General features: G+C 43.8%; 1 protein-coding gene across 3 annotated transcripts in view; it reads right to left on the bottom strand.

Annotated features, from left to right (window-relative positions):
• Nucleotides 1-22,448, bottom strand: part of LOC139542206 (zinc finger protein 385A-like) — a 109,209-nt gene extending 86,761 nt beyond the window's left edge. Inside the window, exon 1 of one of the 3 annotated variants that reach the window (XM_071347362.1) lies at nt 21,939-22,448. In XM_071347362.1, coding sequence (XP_071203463.1) covers nt 21,939-21,951 — 13 coding nt within the window. In that variant the 5' untranslated portion in view covers nt 21,952-22,448. Of the gene's footprint in view, nt 1-4,954; nt 5,543-21,938 lie in introns of those variants that run through there. The other 2 variants (XM_071347360.1, XM_071347361.1) reach the window with 2 other exon arrangements.
• Between the last annotated feature and the right edge of the window lie 442 nt (nt 22,449-22,890).

Here is a 22,890-nt window from a genome sequence, read left to right as displayed (position 1 = left end):
TGAAACGTCAACATCGAAAATGTATAAGCCAATAGAGACGAATGTTACTCAGCACTATTAAAAGGGTTCTGACACACAAAGTGTAAGATAGACAAGAAGACAATGGTGAACCAAACAGTTGAGATACAATCGACAGCAAAATGATAGCGTCTGGTCATCTGCCGCTTTTAACCTCATCTGCAAAGGTGGTGGTAGATTTTATGGGCCAATAAATGTGAGGGAAACCACCAAGTCCGACTGCATTTCAAATGTGTATGATCACCTTGTAGGAGCAAATGGCACCCTATTCCCTATACATGTAGGGAATAGGGTGCCATTTGGGATGCTCCCTTTCAGTCTGGTCCATACGGATCTCCTCACAGAACCACAGAACCTCACACATACACAGCAGCATGCAGGCTATTATAAGCATATCACACTACATATTGATAATAAATAATTGTCTGATATTTCCCTTGTTTTAGTGTGATATACTAGTATACAGTTACATATGGGGATATGATTTTTGGTGATGTATCGTATCATATTGTTTTGACAACATTGCAATATTGTTATTGTGCTCGTTGGCTGTACCGGCACCAAACCTCCAGTATTTTTCCTTCATAGCTTGTTCTCAGACACATTTCAGTTGAATGCATTCAGTTGTACAACTAACTAGGTATCCCCTTTCCATCTTCGTTTTAAATAGAGAGACAATTTGTTTTCAGCACTTTTAAAAACTTGTTTTCTCTCTTGTCCCTCTGCATAAGACATACGTTGAGCAATATGTTTGGAACATCGAAACGCAATAAAATCACAGAATCGAATTGCAATACATATAGAATCGTGAGAATCCCAATACATATAGAATCGTGAGAATCCCAATACATATAGAATCGTGAGAATCACAATACATATAGAATCGTAATAATCACAATACATATAGAATCGTGAGAATCACAATACATATAGAATCGTGAGAATCCCAATACATATAGAATCGTGAGAATCCCAATACATATAGAATCGTGAGAATCCCAATACATATAGAATCGTGAGAATCCCAATACATATAGAATTGTAAGAATCGCAATACATATAGAATCGTGAGAATCACAATAGATATAGAATCGTGAGAATCCCAATACATATAGAATTGTAAGAATCGCAATACATATAGAATCGTAATAATCACAATACATATAGAATCGTGAGAATCACAATACATATAGAATCGTAAGAATCACAATACATATAGAATCGTAATAATCACAATACATATAGAATCGTGAGAATCACAATACATATAGAATCGTGAGAATCACAATACATATAGAATCGTGAGAATCACAATACATATAGAATCGTGAGAATCACAATACATATAGAATCGTGAGAATCACAATACATATAGAATCGTAATAATCCCAATACATATAGAATCGTGAGAATCGCAACACATTTCGTATCGACACCTAAGTATTGTGATAATATCGTATCGTGAGGTCACTGGCAATTCCCAGCCTTTTGCTATATGTTTCATAATGTCATGGCAACAATGAAAGGAACCCACAACTATACAGGTGACGAATTAACCAATAAGGGTTTTTCTTATGCATGACGCAATGCCTGGATACAGCCCTTAGTCGTGGTATATTGGCCATATACCACAATCCCCTGAGGTGCCTTATTGCTATTATAAACTGGTTACCAATGTAATTAGAGCAGAAAAAATACATGTTTTGTCATACCCGTGGTATTTGGTCTGACATACCACGGTTTTCAGACAATCAGAATTCAAGGCTCAAACCACCCAGTTTATAATATAAAACAGTATAATGGAGTATAATAGAATAGAATTGAATAGAACAGAATAGAATTCAAACCAGTACTAGGAATTAGAATAGCAACTTAATGGGATCGCTACAATTCAAACTTGCCACATTCTATCATTCTCTATATGAGAATGAAAACGAATGGTGACATCATCAAACAGACCGTTCCACGTACAGATCAGAACAATTAGTCTGGAGTGAGACAGCTGTAGTTAGATGGTTAATGATGCTATTAACACATCTCCTGTCTCAACCTCATTAAGCTGGGCCTCTAGTGATCCACACAGGCACACACACACACACACAAACACACACACAGACACACACACACACACTAGCGAGGCAGAGCAGAGCGCTTAAGTGAGGCAGAAGTCAGGTACTGTGTCTGTCTCTCTCTCTCTGTGTCTCTCTGTCACTAAGCAATATGAACTCACACACCTCAGATGACATAACGCCCTATAATCATTACTGTCTCCTTGAAAAACATGCCTGGTGGGGAACAGAGGAGAGGGGGAGCAGAGAAGGAGAGGCGGAGCAGAGGAGAGGGGGAGCGGAGAAGGAGAGGCGGAGCAGAGGAGAGGGGGAGCGGAGAAGGAGACGCGGAGCAGAGGAGAGGGGAGCGGAGAAGGAGAGGAGGAGCAGAGGAGAGGGGAGCAGAGAAGGAGAGGCGGAGCAGAGGAGAGGGGAGCGGAGAAGGAGAGGCGGAGCAGAGGAGAGGGGGAGCGGAGAAGGAGAGGCGGAGCAGAGGAGAGGGGGAGCGGAGAAGGAGACGCGGAGCAGAGGAGAGGGGAGCAGAGAAGGAGAGGCGGAGCAGAGGAGAGGGGAGCAGAGAAGGAGAGGCGGAGCAGAGGAGAGGGGGAGCGGAGAAGGAGAGGCGGAGCAGAGGAGAGGGGAGCGGAGAAGGAGAGGCGGAGCAGAGGAGAGGGGAGCGGAGAAGGAGAGGCGGAGCAGAGGAGAGGGGGAGCGGAGAAGGAGAGGCGGAGCAGAGGAGAGCGGAGAAGGAGAGGCGTAGCAGAGGAGAGGGGAGCGGAGAAGGAGAGGCGTAGCAGAGGAGAGGGGAGCGGAGAAGGAGAGGCGGAGCAGAGGAGAGCGGAGAAGGAGAGGCGGAGCAGAGGAGAGGGGGAGCGGAGAAGAAGAGGCGGAGCAGAGGAGAGGGGAGCGGAGAAGGAGAGGCGGAGCAGAGGAGAGGGGAGCAGAGAAGGAGAGGCGGAGCAGAGGAGAGGGGGAGCGGAGAAGGAGAGGCGGAGCAGAGGAGAGCGGAGAAGGAGAGGCGTAGCAGAGGAGAGGGGAGCGGAGAAGGAGAGGCGTAGCAGAGGAGAGGGGAGCGGAGAAGGAGAGGCGGAGCAGAGGAGAGCGGAGAAGGAGAGGCGGAGCAGAGGAGAGGGGGAGCGGAGAAGGAGAGGTGGAGCAGAGGAGAGGGGAGCGGAGAAGGAGAGGCGGAGCAGAGAAGAGCGGAGAAGGAGAGGCGGAGCAGAGGAGAGGGGGAGCGGAGAAGGAGAGGCGGAGCAGAGGAGAGGGGAGCGGAGAAGGAGAGGCGGAGCAGAGGAGAGGGGAGCGGAGAAGGAGAGGCGGAGCAGAGGAGAGGGGAGCGGAGAAGGAGAGGCGGAGCAGAGGAGAGGGGAGCGGAAAAGGAGAGGCGGAGCAGAGGAGAGGGGAGCGGAGAAGGAGAGGCGGAGCAGAGGAGAGGGGAGCGGAGAAGGAGAGGCGGAGCAGAGGAGAGGGGAGCGGAGAAGGAGAGGCGGAGCAGAGGAGAGGGGAGCGGAGAAGGAGAGGCGGAGCAGAGGAGAGGGGGAGCGGAGAAGGAGAGGCGGAGCAGAGGAGAGGGGAGCGGAGAAGGAGAGGCGGAGCAGAGGAGAGGGGGAGCGGAGAAGGAGAGGCGGAGCAGAGGAGAGGGGGAGCGGAGAAGGAGAGGCGGAGCAGAGCAGAGGGGGAGCGGAGAAGGAGAGGCGGAGCAGAGCAGAGGGGGAGCGGAGAAGGAGAGGCGGAGCAGAGCAGAGGGGGAGCGGAGAAGGAGAGGCGGAGCAGAGCAGAGGGGGAGCGGAGAAGAGAAGAGAAGAGGAGCGTTAGCTGCCTCAATCAGCCCAGGCGTGCGTTAAACAATGTGGCCTCTCCTGAGCCGGAGCACATAGCAACACACACACACACACACACACACACACACACACACACAGCGCAGCTCAAAGACCGACACGCATATAGTACAAAACCACACACACACACACAAACAGCGTCTCTCACAACACAAGTGACAACAAATGCACCACACACACACACACATAAAACCCAATCTATGTAGCATGGGGACTTACAATGTTGCGGTAGCAGAGCTCTTGTCCCCTGTAGCGGTTGTGAGTATAGTATGAGCTGACTAGCAGCAGAGAGCCTGGAAGGAAGGCTTCTCTCTCCCCTCACCCACATGTGGACTATGAGACTTGAATACTAAACAAGATCATGATGCATAGCCTATAATAGATACAAATGCATTACAGTGCGTGTTGGCGTATCTAGCAACAAACTATACCGTCGAAGCCTTATTCGTACACAATTAGGATTTGCGCACGGAATTGCTCGTGGTAGGAACAGCAAATGTAATCATTTTAGGAACCCTACAGCGCCAGAGGAGAATGTCGACATTCACATGTGACGATGTATAGACCCAACAACCTTCACATGTAACCTTCACGTGACTATTGGTGCCCGGCTAGTTGCAGTATGCGTAGCTGCATCTCTGTCATGGGCTGTTCTCTGAAACATCTCTCCCTCCTCAACCTCTCCTCGCAGGACAGACAGGGAAGGAAAGGAGAGGAGAGCGGTGAAGCATGGTCATGTCATGTGACCAAACAGATCTTCATGATATGCTGCCAACACAATCACTTTGACGTCCCCTGTCATCTGCCTGTTCTAACACGTCAAATAGGTTACTTCCATAATCCCAATCATTCTGGAGGAGGCTTCATACATTTGGACTGGTGATCAGTAACACCACGACAGACAGCTTAAGACTTTGAATTTAAGACTTTGAATGAATGAGACTATGATAAAAGGATCACGTTTTGATGGAGGATGGTACTGTACAACAGGAACATTTGACCTCCCCAAAAAGAACGAGCTGCGGAGGGAAATAAACAACAAAAACTCACCCAAAATCATCCTATGACTTCTCCTTCTCACTGCTCCTCTCGTTTAACAGTGCTCCCTCGTTTCCCCCGGTCTCTCTTTTTTCTCCAAGGGGACAATGGCTCCAAATTCTTTTTCTTTTTTTCTCCCTATCTCTCTTTCTCTCTCTCTCTCTCTCTCTCTCTCTCTGTGTCTCACTTTCTCTCTCTCTGGAAAGAGGCAAGCAAGTCAGAGAAGCAGTAGAATTACATGTGATTGGAGACTGCTACTGCTATCGCTCCTACTGCTGCCCATGCTGTCTGTCCTCAGCAGGTAACTAGCGGTATGTGGAGGAGGAGAAAAGGAGGAGGAGGGGGGGGGTAACGCTGGTGCAGGAAGTGCTCTCTGTCTGTCTCAGGTAAGCCTGGGGACAGTCGGAGAGAGAAGAAGGGGGTTGGTGGACGTCAGAAAGAAGAGGGAGGGGGAGGTAACTACCCAAAGTCTAACTATCCAATCACAGAATGAGAAGGAGCTACTGTGGCTAGATCTTCATCTCCAGAGAAGTCAGAAAATGCACTGGTCGTATAACCGAAAGGCACCTTACTTGCGTGCTCTGATTGGCGGCAGCCTCGACAAATGGGAGTGTCGGCAGCCACTTGTCATTATAAGAGTGTAAGTCATGATCGAGAAAGCGCTGGACCAATAATGCATGTGTGTCCCTCTCGCTCAGCCTCTGTCTCCCCTCTCCAACCCCCCCCCCTCTCTCGTCACCCCTCTGTCCAGAGTATTTGTCGGCTTGCATCTGCCGCGTTCTCTCGCCGTTTATTGCCCCTCCCCCTCATCCCTTTGCTCTTTGACTCCATGTGACCGTGGACTTATAGGATGAACTTTTTTTCTCCTCTCTTTCTCTCCTTCTCTCTGTCCTCCTCTCACTTTCTGACCTGTCTAGACAAGGTTACGCATTCTGCCGCCCCTTTCTATTGCCCTTAAAGGACAGGATTTGGACAGGGGGAATGAGAGAGAGGAGGATGGAAAAAATGAGATGGGATAGAAAGCGACAGAGCGGAGGAAGCAGGAGAAGGAGGGGGAGAGATTAAACGAAATGCAAACTGACAGAGGGATGAAGAGACGTGGATTGACAAGAGAGGTGATGAGGGGACCATGAGGAATGAGACAGTGAGAGAGAAGAAGAGAGAGAGAGAGAGAGAGATGGTGGCATAGAGAGGGAGTTGAATTAAGCTGCAGTCCATAGCAATGCAGTAGCTAACTGGAGGTATTAAAAACACACTGCTTGTGAACGAAAACAAGCAGCCAACTAAATAATGTATCTTGCTATGTCTATACTGAACTCATCCCTTACTTAACAACTGCCCCGAAAAGACTCATCAAGGGCTAGGAGTGTAAGAGGAAGAAGGAGATAGAGAGGGGGGAGATAGTGAGAGTGAGAGAGAGAGAATAGAGAGAGGGAGGGGAGAGAGAGAGAGAGAGAGAGAGAGAGAGAGAGAGAGAGAGAGAGAGAGAGAGAGAGAGAGAGAGAGGAAAGGGGGGAGAGAGAGAGAGACACAGAGAGAGGGAGGTGAGAGAGAGAGAGAGAGAGAGAGAGCAAGGGGAAAGGGGGGAGAGAGAGAGAGACCTTTTCAGAAGCACAGAGCCATGATGCCACTGAGAAGTGGACAGGCGGTTAAAAAGAAGGGCTTAATAATAAAACAGTGAAAAAATGTATCCCCTTGGGTTCCAAGCACACAGTGCAAACACACTGAAACACCTAGGGCTAGCTAGAGAAACAAGCTTGTCTTTTATAGTGCCTTGTTGCCTTCTCTCGTCCTCCTTTCCATCTCTCTCTCTCTCTTTCCCTTTGTCTCAGGCTCTCTATTCTTCTCTCTCACGTCCCTCTACCTAGCTCTCCCTGTCTGTCTTTTTTAATGCCTTCTCTTGTTCTGCTCTCTCCCTTGCTCTTTCTCCCTCTCACCCCCTCTCTCCCTGTCTCAGACTCGCTCTCCCTCCCTCTCTCACCTTGTGTCAGTCTCTCTCTTCCTCTCCTTCCCTCCCCCCTCTCGCTCTTCTCATGTCCTCCTCTCCCTCCCTCTTCCTCTTCTTATCTCAGGCTCTCTATTCCTCTCTCTCTCCCTCTCTCCCTCTCCCCCTCTCTCTCGCTCTCTCTCTCCCTCTCTCAGGCTGGGGCAGTGTGTGTGTGAGTCAGAGTCAGAGAGTGGTGCAGTGAATACTAAAGAGTCTGCCTGACACCTCTAATACCTCACTGCTGCACTACACAGCAGAAACACTCCACACACACACACACACACACACACACACACACACACACACACACACACACACACACACACACACACACACACACACACACACACACACACACACACACACACACACACACACACACACACACACACACACACACACACACACACACACACACACACACACACACACACACACACACACACACACACACACACTGCTTTGTATGTAAACGCACACAAATATTCATACATATGTAGGATCTTAATTTGAGCCAGTCTGCTACAGCAGGAAAATAATCCTGCTGCAACAGGAAATGTGATTTGTTATGTGGATTATAATTCATGGACATTTTTGTAGAGGAAAATCAAGTCTGAAATTTCAAAGTGGAAATTACCAACTTCAGAAGCCTTTTTAAATCTCAAATACACTACACATTTTAAAAGTTCTCCTGTGACAGGGTGATCAAATGAAGCTCCTACATCTGTATGATACATACAAACATAATGCAACTCCAGTCAAACACACTACAGAAATTACCTCCATGCTGCTGTGGGAAAGTAAAGTGTAGGAAAATCCATGATCTACAACAGTTTAAGTTTCGGCCTAGGGACCCATAGATTGGAAATGTAGTTTTGATCCCAACTTTGCAATGGGAGAACATATTGAGTCTCTAGGTCCGGTCTTAGTGTGTGTGAGACCTGGGCAGTCAATCTTGCTCAATAACTGGTATTGTCATGATGTCTCTGTATGTGCCTGTCCCTCCCTGCAGTTCTCAGGACAGTGGTAGCCCTGTCCCTCTGGCTGCGTCCCAAATGGCACCCTATTCGCTATGTAGTGCACTACTTTTGACCAACACACTGTGGGCCCTGGTTAAATAGAAGTGCACCATAAAGGGAATAGGGTATCGTTTGGGACGCAGCCGGTGTCAGCAGAGGAGGGGGATACAGTTTCCTCATTAGTACTGTTGCTATCAATAATTCAACTCCAGGTCTTGTTGGGCTCAATGGTCCGAACGCTAATGTGCTGTCGGGGCCCCACAGTGGCAGTGTGTGTGTGTGTGTGTGTGTGTGTGTGTGTGTGTGTGTGTGTGTGTGTGTGTGTGTGTGTGTGTGTGTGTGTGTGTGTGTGTGTGTGTGTGTGTGTGTGTGTGTGTGTGTGTGTGTGTGTGTGTGTGTGTGTGTGTGTGTGTGTGTGTGTGTGTGCGCTAGAGCAGGCCTTAATGGATGTCATGATGAGGGGGTGAAATAGGAGTGTAGGGATCCTCTGTCACCTCACCCATGGGTGGGGGTTAGAGGTGGAGGGGAGGGGAGGGGAGGGCGGTGTGGTGATGGGTATGGTCCACTGAAGCCTGTGTCTCTGCCCTTCTGCCCTAAGTGTGCATGTGTTCACTTCCACTCCGTTCACTGCTTTAAAGGTCCAATGCATCCGTTTATATCTCAATAACAAATCATTTTGGAGTAACAATTAAGTACCTTCCTGTGGTTGTTTTCAATTAAAATAAGAAAAAAAATAAGAAAAAAAATGATTCTTAGCAAAAAGCTATTTCTCAAGCAAGAATTTTGCTAGGGCAGTCTGGGAGTGGTCTGAGTGAGGGACCTAATTGGAGGAGCCTAATGGGAGGGACATGTACCCTGATAACTAGATGTTATTGGCAGAGAAGAGGGCAAACTCTCTTTGTTATTGGTCTATTAACTTATATTGCCTGATGATGTCACTAGGCAGTCCGAAAACTCCACCCTTCCATCCAAGTTGAAATTTCTGGCAGTCTTTTCAAACAACTCTTACAGTAAAAAGGGCCTTATTATAATCTTCACAATTTCACAGTATTATTCCAACTTCATAATGTGGAAAAAAGATATTAAACACAAACAAATCAAGTTTTTGACTGCACTGCCCCTTTAAAAAGAAAGGAGTGGTGTGATAAATATGGTGTGAACAGCTAATACTGCCCTTCACAGCTCTCCACTGTAGCTAATACTGCCCTCCACAGCTCTCCACTGTAGCTAATACTGCCCTCCACAGCTCTCCACTGTAGCTAATACTGCCCTCCACACCTCTCCACTGTAGCTAATACTGCCCTCCACAGCTCTCCACTGTAGCTAATACTGCCCTTCACAGCTCTCCACTGTAGCTAATACTGCCCTCCACAGCTCTCCACTGTAGCTAATACTGCCCTCCACAGCTCTCCACTGTAGCTAATACTGCCCTCCACAGCTCTCCACTGTAGCTAATACTGCCCTCCACAGCTCTCCACTGTAGCTAATACTGCACTCAAAACCTCTCCAATGTAGCTAATACTGCACTCAAAACCTCTCCACTGTAGCTAATACTGCACTCCACAGCTCTCCACTGTAGCTAATACTGTCCTCCACAGCTCTCCAATGTAGCTAATACTGCCCTCCACAGCTCTCCACTGTAGCTAATACTGCTCTTCACAGCTCTCCACTGTAGCTAATACTGCACTCAACAGCTCTCCACTGTAGCTAATACTGCACCCAACAGCTCTCCACTGTAGCTAATACTGCCCTCCACAGCTCTCCACTGTAGCTAATACTGCACCCAACAGCTCTCCACTGTAGCTAATACTGCCCTCCACAGCTCTCCACTGTAGCTAATACTGCACTCCACAGCTCTCCACTGTAGCTAATACTGCCCTCCACAGCTCTCCACTGTAGCTAATACTGCCCTCCACAACTCTCCACTGTAGCTAATACTGCCCTTCACAACTCTCCACTGTAGCTAATACTGCCCTCCACAGCTCTCCACTGTAGCTAATACTGCTCTTCACAGCTCTCCACTGTAGCTAATACTGCACTTAACAGCTCTCCACTGTTGCTAATACTGCACTCAACAGCTCTCCACTGTAGCTAATACTGCCCTTCACAGCTCTCCACTGTAGCTAATACTGCCCTTCACAGCTCTCCACTGTAGCTAATACTGCCCTTCACAGCTCTCCACTGTAGCTAATACTGCCCTTCACAGCTCTCCACTGTAGCTAATACTGCCCTTCACAGCTCTCCACTGTAGCTAATACTGCCCTTCACAGCTCTCCAATGTAGCTAATACTGCCCTCCACAGCTCTCCACTGTAGCTAATACTGCCCTTCACAGCTCTCCACTGTAGCTAATACTGCACTCAACAGCTCTCCACTGTAGCTAATACTGCCCTCCACAGCTCTCCACTGTAGCTAATACTGCCCTCCACAACTCTCCACTGTAGCTAATACTGCTCTTCACAGCTCTCCACTGTAGCTAATACTGCCCTTCACAGCTCTCCACTGTAGCTAATACTGCACTCAACAGCTCTCCACTGTAGCTAATACTGCCCTCCACAGCTCTCCACTGTAGCTAATACTGCCCTCCACAGCTCTCCACTGTAGCTAATACTGCCCTTCACAGCTCTCCACTGTAGCTAATACTGCCCTCCACAGCTCTCCACTGTAGCTATTACTGCACTCAACAGCTCTCCACTGTAGCTAATACTGCCATCAACAGCTCTCCACTGTAGCTAATACTGCACTCCACAGCTCTCCACTGTAGCTAATACTGCCCTCCACAGCTCTCCACTGTAGCTAATACTGCACTCAAAACCTCTCCAATGTAGCTAATACTGCACTCAACAGCTCTCCACTGTAGCTAATACTGCCCTCCACAGCTCTCCACTGTAGCTAATACTGCCCTCCACAACTCTCCACTGTAGCTAATACTGCTCTTCACAGCTCTCCACTGTAGCTAATACTGCCCTTCACAGCTCTCCACTGTAGCTAATACTGCACTCAACAGCTCTCCACTGTAGCTAATACTGCCCTCCACAGCTCTCCACTGTAGCTAATACTGCCCTCCACAGCTCTCCACTGTAGCTAATACTGCCCTTCACAGCTCTCCACTGTAGCTAATACTGCCCTCCACAGCTCTCCACTGTAGCTATTACTGCACTCAACAGCTCTCCACTGTAGCTAATACTGCCATCAACAGCTCTCCACTGTAGCTAATACTGCACTCAACAGCTCTCCAATGTAGCTAATACTGCACTCAACAGCTCTCCACTGTAGCTTTTGGGGGTTAAATGTGTGCTACAGACCTGGTTCCAAAAGTAGTATTATTCTTTCAAATCCTGGAGCCAATGGAATAGTCCCAAAGGTGCAAACCCTGCCCATCCGGCAGTCTAGGCAGGCTCAATCAGATGCTCACACAGACTATTTGAAAGACAATCCATCCTATTTGGATCCAGGTCCTGTTGTGTGATTGGCAGAAATGGACAGTTCAGTAATCTGAGGCTAATGCCCTGAGAGCGAGAACGTAATGTGGTGTTGGGTGAGCCTAAACCACCAACATCTCTGTCACCAGCTGGAGAGATGGACACTCATCTTTCCACATGAGGGTTAGAGTTAGCCACCTGCAGAGTGTCCTGGTGTCACCCAGCCACCCTGTGAGACGTCATCACATCACAGGAGAGGACCTATGGATGTCAGTGTCACAAACATGGCTTGGCAGACCTGATCCCCCCAGGTAGCGAGAGACGGACCTAGCAACTGCGAGCTAAAGTAGCCCCTGACTGTGATGAGGCTCTACTGCTCCCTAGTTGTAGGACCCTGTCAACACAGTATCAACTATTTTAACAGAACACACAGGCGTGTTCAGTAGGCAAAGGTTGTGGAACATTGCAGATAGAAATGCCGTGAATAGAGCTGGTATGATCCTGTATTCTACATTTAATTACACAACATTGTGCTCTGCTGAATGTAGCCCGGGCACCACAGAAGGTGCCACTTCATACCACTCACGCAGTTTAGACAGGGGCCGGACTGAAAAGGATCACATGTAAACTAAGACATCCATTTTCCCAGAACTTCCTTCTGATGCCCACTCATAGGACCGGACAGGAGAGGACAGGGGTAAATAAGGGAAAAACTGAAGTTATTAAAGATGGTGGTAGAGATTAGGGCAGCAGGTAGTCTAGTGGTTAAGAGCGTTAGGCCAGTAACCACTGGTTTGAATCCCCAAACCGACTAAGTAAAAAATTTGTTGATTTACCTTTGAGAAAGGCACTTAACCCTAATAGCTCCTGTAAGTCGGCTAAATGATTCAAATGTAAGTCATTGTACCAGACCTTAAATCCGAGAAAGCTCTCATCAGCCCAAAACAGTTCAATGGATTTTCCCCCCAAAATAACTCCCCAGCTGATGCAAATACTACGGGGAAATAATGTGTTATCTGGAAATGTCGAGACCAGAGTTTGGGACTTTCCTCCATGTTGTAGGAACCTTCTTGCCACTGGGGGCAGTAATACATAAGGTGATGATGGGTCAGGTCATAGGTTAGCTAATGTTTAAATTCTTTCAAGTCAATCTCAATGTGACTTGGATTTAAAAGGAATAGCGCCGAGCAAAACATATGGTGGAAGGAAACTTTCTCTCGACTATGTTTACACCAATCCAATGCTTGTTTTCTCTTTCTTTTCTTTTATCCAATCCAATGCTTTTTAACTTTAGGTAGTATATGTAAGAAGATTCAAGTTAGCTAGTGATAGTCGTCAATAGTCGTCAATACTGACAAGAAACTGGACTAATTACTAATAATCGCAATAAATGTCCGCAAAGATGGAAGGCAGGCAGGGAAGAGGGGGATCAGGCGGGGACATTGTAGAGAACGAGAGGACAGATACGGGTGTGAACAACAGGCACAACTCTGATATAAAACTGTTTTTCTCAAAGTTGCCGGAATGCCACGCGCGTCCACTTAAATCAGCACATCCGTTACAACCTAAACATTACTAAACATATATTCGATCAGATAAGCCTCACCTAGCTAACTAGCAATTCATTTTTATTTTGACCACACGCTTTCATTGACCTCCATCCCAAAAATCTGCACTTCCTCTGCTTCTCGCTTCGGACAGATTTTGGGTCGGAGTTTAGCCTCTCGCTTCTACGCTTCCTCTCTGTAGAAATTCCCAAGCTAAAAAAATCTGGCTACATTTACCAACCAGCTTCAGACGCTTGAAAAACCCATATAAAATCCCATTTGATTTTTGCCCAAAGTTTAGAAATAAAACTGAACATAATTCATGATGGTTTTTATTTTAGTTTAGTTAGTTAGTTTTGGAATCAAAGATCATATTTTGTGAAGTTTTTGTTTTTCAAATGGGTTTGCTATAATTTATTTATTGTAGCTAACTAAATAGTTTTTTTAGAATTAGTTTCAGTTTTAGTTTCAGTTTTCGTTTACTAAAATAATCTTGCTGTACTGTACAAAATACCGGACTGAGGAACCCAGCTAGAGCTACTGGACAATCAGATTCTCTATACCAGTGCTTCTTAAACCTCTTCTTGGAGACCCTCAAACATGTCACAATTTTGTTGTAGCCCCGAACTATCTCACCTGATTCACCTAATCAAAGGCTTAATGATTAGTTGACAAGTTGCATCAGGTGTGCTAGCTCTGGAATAGATCAAGTACATGGAACGGCTGGGGCTCCAAAAGGAGAGGTTTGAGAACCACTGCTCTATATACCAACATAAGTCATTTCATAATGCCTGTTCCTGGTTTGTAGAGGTTTGCATACCGGAGATTACATCAATGATTTATTTTGTATTGGTGGTTAGTATGGTGGGTGTTAGCGTGATGGAAAGAACCTTTGTAACCCTCTGAGTTTCCATTGAAACAGACAGAACCTGGGAGTCTGAAAGGATAAGCATATCAGTTTGGATTTCTGAGAAGTGATACCACTAAATATAGACTATTTATCAGGTAGGAATACAGTGCATTTGGAAAGAATTCAGACCCCTTGACATTTCCAAATTTTGTTACGTTACAGCCTTATTCTAAAATGTATTAAATTCCTTCGACTTCATGGTTTAGTTTTTGCTCTGACATGCACTGTCAACTGTGGAACCTTATATAGACAGGTGTGTGCCTTTCCATATCATGTCCAATCAATTGAATTTATCACAGGTGGACTCCAATCAAGTTGTAGAAACATCTCAAGGACGATCAATGGAAACAGGATGCACCTGAGCTCAATTTCGAGTCTCGTAGCAAAGGGTCTGAATACTTATGTAAATAAGGTATTTCTGTTTTGAATTTGTTATACATTTGCAAAAATGTCCAAAACCTGTTTTCGCTTTGTCATGGTGGGGTATTGTGTGTGGCCAGCCCTGTGTACAAACATAGCAACGATCACTAAAATAGCGTACATACTTCTTTGAATGGTATTAATTAATCGATTATTAACAACAGCTGAGGTGGTGTTCTAGATGCGAGTGTGTGTGTGTGTGTGTGTGTGTGTGTGTGTGTGTGTGTGTGTGTGTGTGTGTGTGTGTGTGTGTGTGTGTGTGTGTGTGTGTGTGTGTGTGTGTGTGTGTGTGTGTGTGTGTGTGTGAGAGGGAGAGAGAGAGATGAGGCAGAGAGAGAGAGAGAGAGAGACATTCTGTCTTCAAGGTGTAGTGTGAAAACAACAGGGAGGTGTGAGAGAATAACGGTCAACATCAACATTCTCAGCCTCTACGGACTAGGGTGTATCCACTGACTTCACACACACACACACACACACACACACACACACACACACACACACACACACACACACACACACACACACACACACACACACACACACACACACACACACACACACACACACACACACACACACACACACACACACACACACACACACACACACACACTCAACCACCATATTCCTACATGAACTACCCAACCCAAGATAGCCTTAACAGTATGTCTGAATACTGCCAGATGCCTGAAACAAAAACACACATACCTCAGAGGAAGAGACAATTGCTTCTAAATTGCCATTGTGACACGTTGTGTACATTTTAAAATAAATGTAATTTTCTGGAATAGCTTTTTTATATAGTTCCATAGTTCCTCAAGGAGTGACGTTTCACTGCGGTCACGTGGGTCGTACTGGTGTACGGATGTGAAAATCCTTCAAATCTGCCGTTGGCGCCCATTTAAATTAGCCCCAAGGTTGCCTTGTTAAATCTTGTTCATTCTCAAACTAAACACCATGACTGCATTTTCATAAGCTGGGAATGTTGTTTGAAATGTCCGATACAACATACTTTGTGATATCGTAATGAACCTACTGCATACCACTTAAAATATACATTTTCATGTGCAGTGTGCTATAACACTCATTAAGACAGAATGGTAGAATAGCTAGTATAGCTAGCCATCGCTAGCATTCACTGGTTGAATTTTAAGTAATTTTTGAGTGTAATGGAGTTGACTGGTGACTATAGCATGAACATACAGTACCAGTCAAAAGTTTGTACACACCCACTCATTCAAGGGTTTTTCTTCATTTTTACTATTTTCTACAATGTAGAATAATAGTGAAGACATCAAAACTATGAAATAACACATAACACATGGAATCATTTAGGAACCAACATTTTTTTAAACAAATGTTATATTTGAGATTCTTCAAAGTAGCCACTCTGCCTTGATGACAGCTTTGCACACTCTTGGCATTCTCTCAACCAGCTTCATGAGGAATGTTTTCCCAACAGTCTTGAAGGAGTTCCGACATCTGCTGAGCACTTGTTGGATGCTTTTCCTTCACTCTGCGGTCCAACGAATCCCAAACCAGCTCAATTGGATTGAGGTCGGATGATTGTGGAGGTCAGGTCATATGATGCAGCACTCCATCACTCTTCTTCTTGGTCAAATAGCCCTTACACAGCCTGGAGGTGTGATGGGTCATTGTCCTGTTGAAAAACAAATGATAGTACCTCTAAGCACAAACCAGATGGGATAGCGTATCGCTGCAGAATGCTGTGGTAGCAATGCTGGTTAAGTGTGCCTTGAATTCTAAACAAATCACTGACAGTGTCACCAGCATAGCACCCCCACACCATCACACCTCCTCCGCCATGCTTCACGGTGGGAACAACACATGCGGAGATCATCCGTTCACCTACTCTGCGTCTCACAAAGACACGGTGGTTGGAACCAAAAATGTGGACTCATCAGAACAAAGAACAGATTTCCATCGGTCTAATGTCCATTGCTTGTCTTTCTTGGCCCAAGCAAGTCTCTTCTTATTATTGGTGTCCTTTAGTAGTGGTTTCTTTGCAGCAATTCGACGATGAAGGCCTGATTCACACAATCTCCTCTGAACAGATGAGATGTGTCTGTTACTTGAACTCTGTGAAGCATTTATTTGGGCTGCAATTTCTGAGGCTGGTAACTCTAATGAACTTATCCTCTGCAGCAGAGGTAACTCTGGGTCTTCCTTTCCTGTGGCGGTCCTCATGAGAGCCAGTTTCATCATAGCGCTTGATGGTTTTTGCGACTGCACTTGAAGAAACTTTAAAAGTTCTTGAAATGTTCCGGATTGACTGACCTTCATGTCTTAAAGTAATGATGGACTGTCATTTCTCTTTGCTTATTTGAGCTGTTCTTGCCATAATATGGACTTGGTCTTTTACCAAGTAGGGTTATCTTCTGCATACCACCCCTAACTAATTGGCTCAAACGCATTAAAAAGGATAGAAATTCCACAAATGTCCTTTTTTTTTTTTTTTTTTTTACCCGCAACCCTACCACCGCTCCCCCAATTGGAGTAAACTAATAAACACTTCTGCTTTTACCTTCAATTTATACATCTTATACCTATTTTACAGACACAGTCTACTTTATAATAGTTCTCTCTTGTTTGTTCTTAGTCCTTCCTCTATTTCTGTTGTCCATACAATTTTATTTCCACTTGTAACTGTGCTATTTCACAAAAGCTCCGCACCTATACACATTTCACAGATCCTGTATGCCCTACATTGTTTATCTTGTTATTAGTCCCACCCTTCAGTTCCACTCAACCCTTCCCATCTATCTTCCAACATCATCCATTTCGGATTTTTATTTGCCATATATTTTTCAACTGTGCTGTGATGCTTCACAAAAGATTTGAACCTTCCTATTCTCATAGCTTCTACAGATTGAAAAATTAAAAATAAACATTTTTGCTAAAATAATTATTATATTATTGATTGATTGACTATGGCTTTTCAAATCCCCCAGTATTGCTATCTGTAGCGTTAGTTCTAGGCAAATGTTGCAATTCTTCAGCCATTCCTGGACCTGTGACCAAAAACGAGCTACATATGGACAATACCAAAATAAATGATCTAATGACTCTGCCTCCTCACAACAGAATCTGCAGAGCTGGGAAGATTGTATACCCCATATATATAACATTCTATTGGTTGCAAGAATTTTGTACAGTAAATTAAATTGAAAAATTCGAAGTTTTGAATCCGGCGTTGTTTTGCGTATCAATTCATAAACCATGTGCCATGGAATGGGTACATCGAAAATCTCTTCCCAACTATTTTGCAATTTATATGGCACAGCTGTCAGTTTTTTGGTCCTTAAATGAAATTGGTATATGTTTTTATTTATCACACTTTTCTTTAACCATTTATGTTCTTTAATACAGGGCCGACATACAAGTTCCTTACTTTTTTCCCCTTCTACTTGCCTCTTCCATTTTTGTGGTAATGCTGCAATTAATTGGTTGTAATTTTGGGTAGAGCAGACATTTCCATATGTTAGCTGCATGTGTGACATAACTCCACCAGTCCTATTTATGATATCATTCACAAAAATTATACCTTTTTTAAACATTTCTTCGATAAATACAGTTTTTTTTATCAATTACTATATTTGAATTTAACCACAATATTTGTTGTACTATTTGTTCCGTCCTTTCAGGTGGATTAAACTGAAATTGCAACCAACTTTCTAAGGCTTGTTTAAAAAATAAGGATATTTTGGAGATTATTTCCTTTTCAAACAACCGAAAGTGAGCAGGTGTAATCTGAATAAAGGGAAAAAGGCCCTTCTTGAACATAGGATGAGACATTCGTACCAATTTACTAGAGAACCAGTTTGGATTTAAGTATAACTTTTGTATGACTGATGCCTTTAGTGAGAGGTCTAATGCTTTAATATTTAATAATTTCTGCCCTCCGAATTCATATTCGTTATATAAATAGGCCCTTTTAATTTTATCTGGCTTGCCGTTCCAAATAAAATGGAATATTTTTTGTTCATATAATTTAAAAAGCAGGTCACTAGGTGTAGGCAAAACCATAAGCAAATAGGTAAACTGTGATATGACTAAAGAGTTAATCAGGGTGATTTTTCCACAAATAGACAGGTATTTTCCTTTCCATGGTAGCAAGATCTTATCTATTTTTGCTAACTTTCTATAAAAATTTATTGGAGTGAGATCATTTCTTTCTTTTGGGATTTTTATACCGAGTATGTCCACATCTCCGTCAGACCATTTAATTGGTAAACTACATGGCAATATAAAATGTGTATTTTTTAGTGATCCAATACGTAATATGGTACATTTATCATAATTTGGTTTTAATCCAGAGAGGATAGCAAAGGTATCTAGATCCTCTATGAGGCCGTGGGGAGACTCTAGTTGTGGTTTTAAAAGAAAACATGAATCATCAGCGTACAATGACACCTTAGTTTTTAAGCCACGGATTTCTAATCCATTAATATTAATGTTTGATCTAATTTTAACAGCTAACATTTCGATGGCAATAATAAATAGATATGCCGATAGTGGACAACCTTGTTTTACTCCTCTAGATAGTTTAAAATTTTCTGAGATGTAGCCATTATTTACTATTTTACACCTAGGGTTACTATACATAATTTTAACCCATTTTATAAGAGATTCCCCAAAATTGAAATATTCTAGGCATTTATATATAAACTCCAGTCGTACTTTATCAAACGCCTTTTCAAAATCAGCTATGAAAACCAGACCTGGTGTCCCCGATATTTCATAGTGTTCTATTGTTTCCAGTACTTGCCTTATATTATCTCCAATGTATCGTCCATGTAAAAAACCTGTCTGATTAGGATGAATAATATCTGACAAAACTTTTTTTATTCTATGCGCCAAGCATTTTGCTAGGATTTTTGCATCACAACACTGAAGTGTAAGAGGTCTCCAATTTTTTAATTGGACTGGATCTTTATATATACCACTTGGGTCCTGTTTCAGTAATAACGATATCAGACCTTCTTGTTGCGTGTCTGATAATCTACCATTTATATAGGAGTGGTTAAAACAAGCTAATAATGGTCCTTTGAGTATATCAAAAAAAGTTTTGTATACTTCCACTGGTATGCCATCCAGCCCTGGAGTTTTCCCATCCTTAAAGGCCCCAATTGCATCAAGCAGTTCTTCCTCTGTAATTTGGCCTTCACATGAGTCTTTCTGTACAGATGTTAATTTTACATTATTAATAGGAAAAAAATCCATACAATTAGTTTCAGTTAGTGGAGATGGAGGAGCCTGAAACGAAAACATATTCTTAAAGTACTTTACTTCCTCTTTCAAAATATCATTTGGTGAATCATGCGTGACTCCATCATTTGTAACAAGTTTTAATACATTTTTTTTGGTAGCATTTCTATATTGAAGATTGAAAAAGAATTTGGTGCATTTTTCCCCATATTCCATCCAGTTCGCTTTATTTTTATAATATACTACACTGGATCTTTCTTGAATAAGTTCCTCCATTTCTTTTTGTTTTTCCTCTAACTTATTCTGTGCCTCTATGGTACCGTTTTTATTGCTATCTAACTGTACTGTTAGTCCTTCAATTTCCTTTGTTAATATGGACTCTTTTGATCTAAATTCCCTTTGTTTTATAGATGAGTACTGAATTGCATGGCCTCTAAAGGCACACTTAAAAGTGTCCCATACAATAAGGGGATCTGCTGTACCTATGTTATGTCTGAAAAAGTCAGTTATAAAATCTTCTGTCCTAGTTCTAAACAATTTATAATCTAGTAGACTTTGATTAAATTTCCAATATCCTCGCCCAAATTCTGTAAGAGAAATATATATGCCAATTATGTGATGATCCGACCGCATTCTGTCCCCTATCAACACTTTTTTAACTTTTGGTGCCAGAGAGAATGGTATAAGAAAGTAGTCAAGACGACTAGCTTGATTCAGCCTCCGCCATGTATATCTCACTAAATCAGGGTATTTAAGTCTCCATATATCCACTAATTCCAATATATCCATGACATTCATGATTTCCTTAAGTGCCTGAGGGTGATAGTTTGTAGTGTGATTTCCTTTCCAGGCTATAGAGGTATTTAAGACCGTATTAAAATCTCCCACTATAATAATAGAGTCTAGTGTTGCTTGTAGAGTTGATAAATTCTTATATATATTTTCAAAGAAGCTTGGATCATCATTATTCGGACCGTATAGGTTAACAAGCCATATTTGTTTATACTTTTAACAAGGCACACCTATTAATTGAAATTCATTCCAGGTGACCACCTCACGAAGCTTGTTGAGAGAATGCCAAAAGTGTGCAACACTGTCATCAAGGCAAAGGGTGGCTACTTTAAAGAATCTAAAATCAAAATATATTTTGATTTGTTGAACACTTTTTTGCTTGCTACAGGATTCCATGTGTTATTTCATAGTTTTGATGTCTTCACTGTTATTCTACAATGTAGAAAATAGTAAAAAATAAAAAATAAAACTTGAAAGAGTGGGTGTGTCCAAACTTTTGACTTGTACTGTATATCATTCTCGACATTTGGACGGGAGCCATAATCCAGTCATAATACACAAACAAATGTAAGTGTGTGTATCGTTAGGGCCTGATTTCAGGCTTGGCCAAACTGCTTTCATTGGGGAAAGATTGCTAGCGAACCCCGCTTGCGTGATTTCCGTTGAAAACTTCACTTCGCCATGTGGAGCTATAGAACTCTTTGGATTCTATTTCAGAACCTGGCAGGGACATTCTGGGGGTCAGATGAGCAAGGCCAGGCGGCCAACAGGAGTTGGTCTTCTTTTGGGGTCATTGGTGAGACAGGGCTCTGCAGTGACATGTTGTCACCGACTCTGTCACATGGTTGACATCACAGGCCACATGTTTTTACATCCAGTCACTAGTGAAAGTCTACACACCCATGCAGACTTAACATTTGGCTGCATTAAAATTACATCTAAAAAGAAAGAAAAATTATACAACACTTTCTAAACACGTCTACACTGTGTCATTATGGGGTATTGTGTGTAGATGGGGGTGGGGGGGGGGGGGGGGTATTTGATCCAATTTTGAAATCAGGCTGTAACAAAACAAAATGTGGAATAAGTCAACAGAACACACACGAATACACGCACACTAAAATCAGCCCAGTCTAAATCTCTGGTGTTACGTTCCAAGGCAGAGGTGGAGTGGTTAACAGGTGGAGCTACTGTTGTCAGCTATCCATTAACGGTATATGTGTATATTAGGTTGACAGATCCAGACTCTGAAAGGAAACACCATGTACGTATAATATTTGGTCCATGAAAACATCTCTGAAGATTACCCACTGGTTCAATATGTGTTCGGAAAGATCAAGGAACTTCTTCGAATTAAATTGGAAGTCAACACAAAACAGCCATCTAATATGACACCGTTGTCACTTAGAACTGACATTAAAGTTCATCACAAAGTCAGACAGCTTCACATAATCCTACTATTACACTGTACTGTATTTAGGTTCTAAATAAGGGGTTATATTTACAATTTATTGTATCCAGACTACAAAGACGCGGACCATTTTGCTCAAAAGATATCTCTTCTGTGCAGTGTTTCCCCCGACAACAACTACTCAAGACCACCATAACAATTCAGTAGGCTATTGTCGCACCACAGCTAGAGCCAAACAGATAAAGCAAAAAAAGCCTTACCTGAAGGCCACATTGCCAGCTCTCTCTCTCTCTTTCTCTCTTCCTCACTCTTTTTCTCTTTCTCTGAGTCCTCCCCTCTGTTCTTGGTTAGCGACACCAACCCTCAGTGCAGTCCCAGTCCAACCGCACAGCACCTCCACCGGAACTATTTCCTGTGTGAAATCCCTCCTGGCTTGAAACCTTTCAGGGGTTTAAGACATAATACATCGCTGTTCACTGGAAGGCCGGCATGACAAAAAGAGGATGCAAGGAGAAAAAAGATCCAGACATTTCAAAGAGTCTGGTCAATTCCGAGAGTTCAAGCAGGAACGTATGCAAGCGCATACCTCACGCTACGGACGTTAGCAATTTGGGACATGTGGAAAAGAGACCACAAACACATCTTGTCTTTCACACCCACCTTCTTTCCCTCCCTCCCACCGTTTCGCTCTTTCTCCCTCCCTCCTTCTCCCTTTCGCCCCGGTGAGAAGACAAAACAAATGCAGGAGATTCCAGCAGCTAATCCCACCAGAGCCTTAATATGTGAGAACAACTGTGTCAAGACAGGGAGAGAGAGAAGAGATAGAGAGGGAGAGAGAGAAGAGATAGAGGGAGAGAAGAGATAGAGAGGGCGGGTGAGAGGGGGTGGAAGGCTGGGAGGGAGGGAGGAGAGTCAAGTGTCAATAAAGAAAAGAGAGGAACCGTACGGGCACAGAGATAAATGTCTACACGTCAGTCTATCGAAAGCAGAAGATCTGTCGTACAGTATGTTAATGGAGTCTATGAATAATCTGGGGGTCGACGGAGTGGCCGACAACTCACCCAGAAGGGGCAGCCATTAGGAAAGGACTAGGATAGCCTGATCCCAGATCTGTTTGTGCTGTCTTGTCAACTACTATGTTTGTCACAGTCATTAAAGTTGACAAGACAGTACAAACAGATCTGGAATCGGCCTAGGGCCATGGCCAGGGAA

Source organism: Salvelinus alpinus, chromosome 17 (assembly GCF_045679555.1).
Source record: "Salvelinus alpinus chromosome 17, SLU_Salpinus.1, whole genome shotgun sequence".
In the NCBI taxonomy this organism is placed as follows: Eukaryota; Metazoa; Chordata; class Actinopteri; order Salmoniformes; family Salmonidae; genus Salvelinus; species Salvelinus alpinus.
The sequence above is the reverse complement of the archived record's forward strand: the minus strand, read 5'-3'. Positions and strand labels throughout refer to the sequence as shown.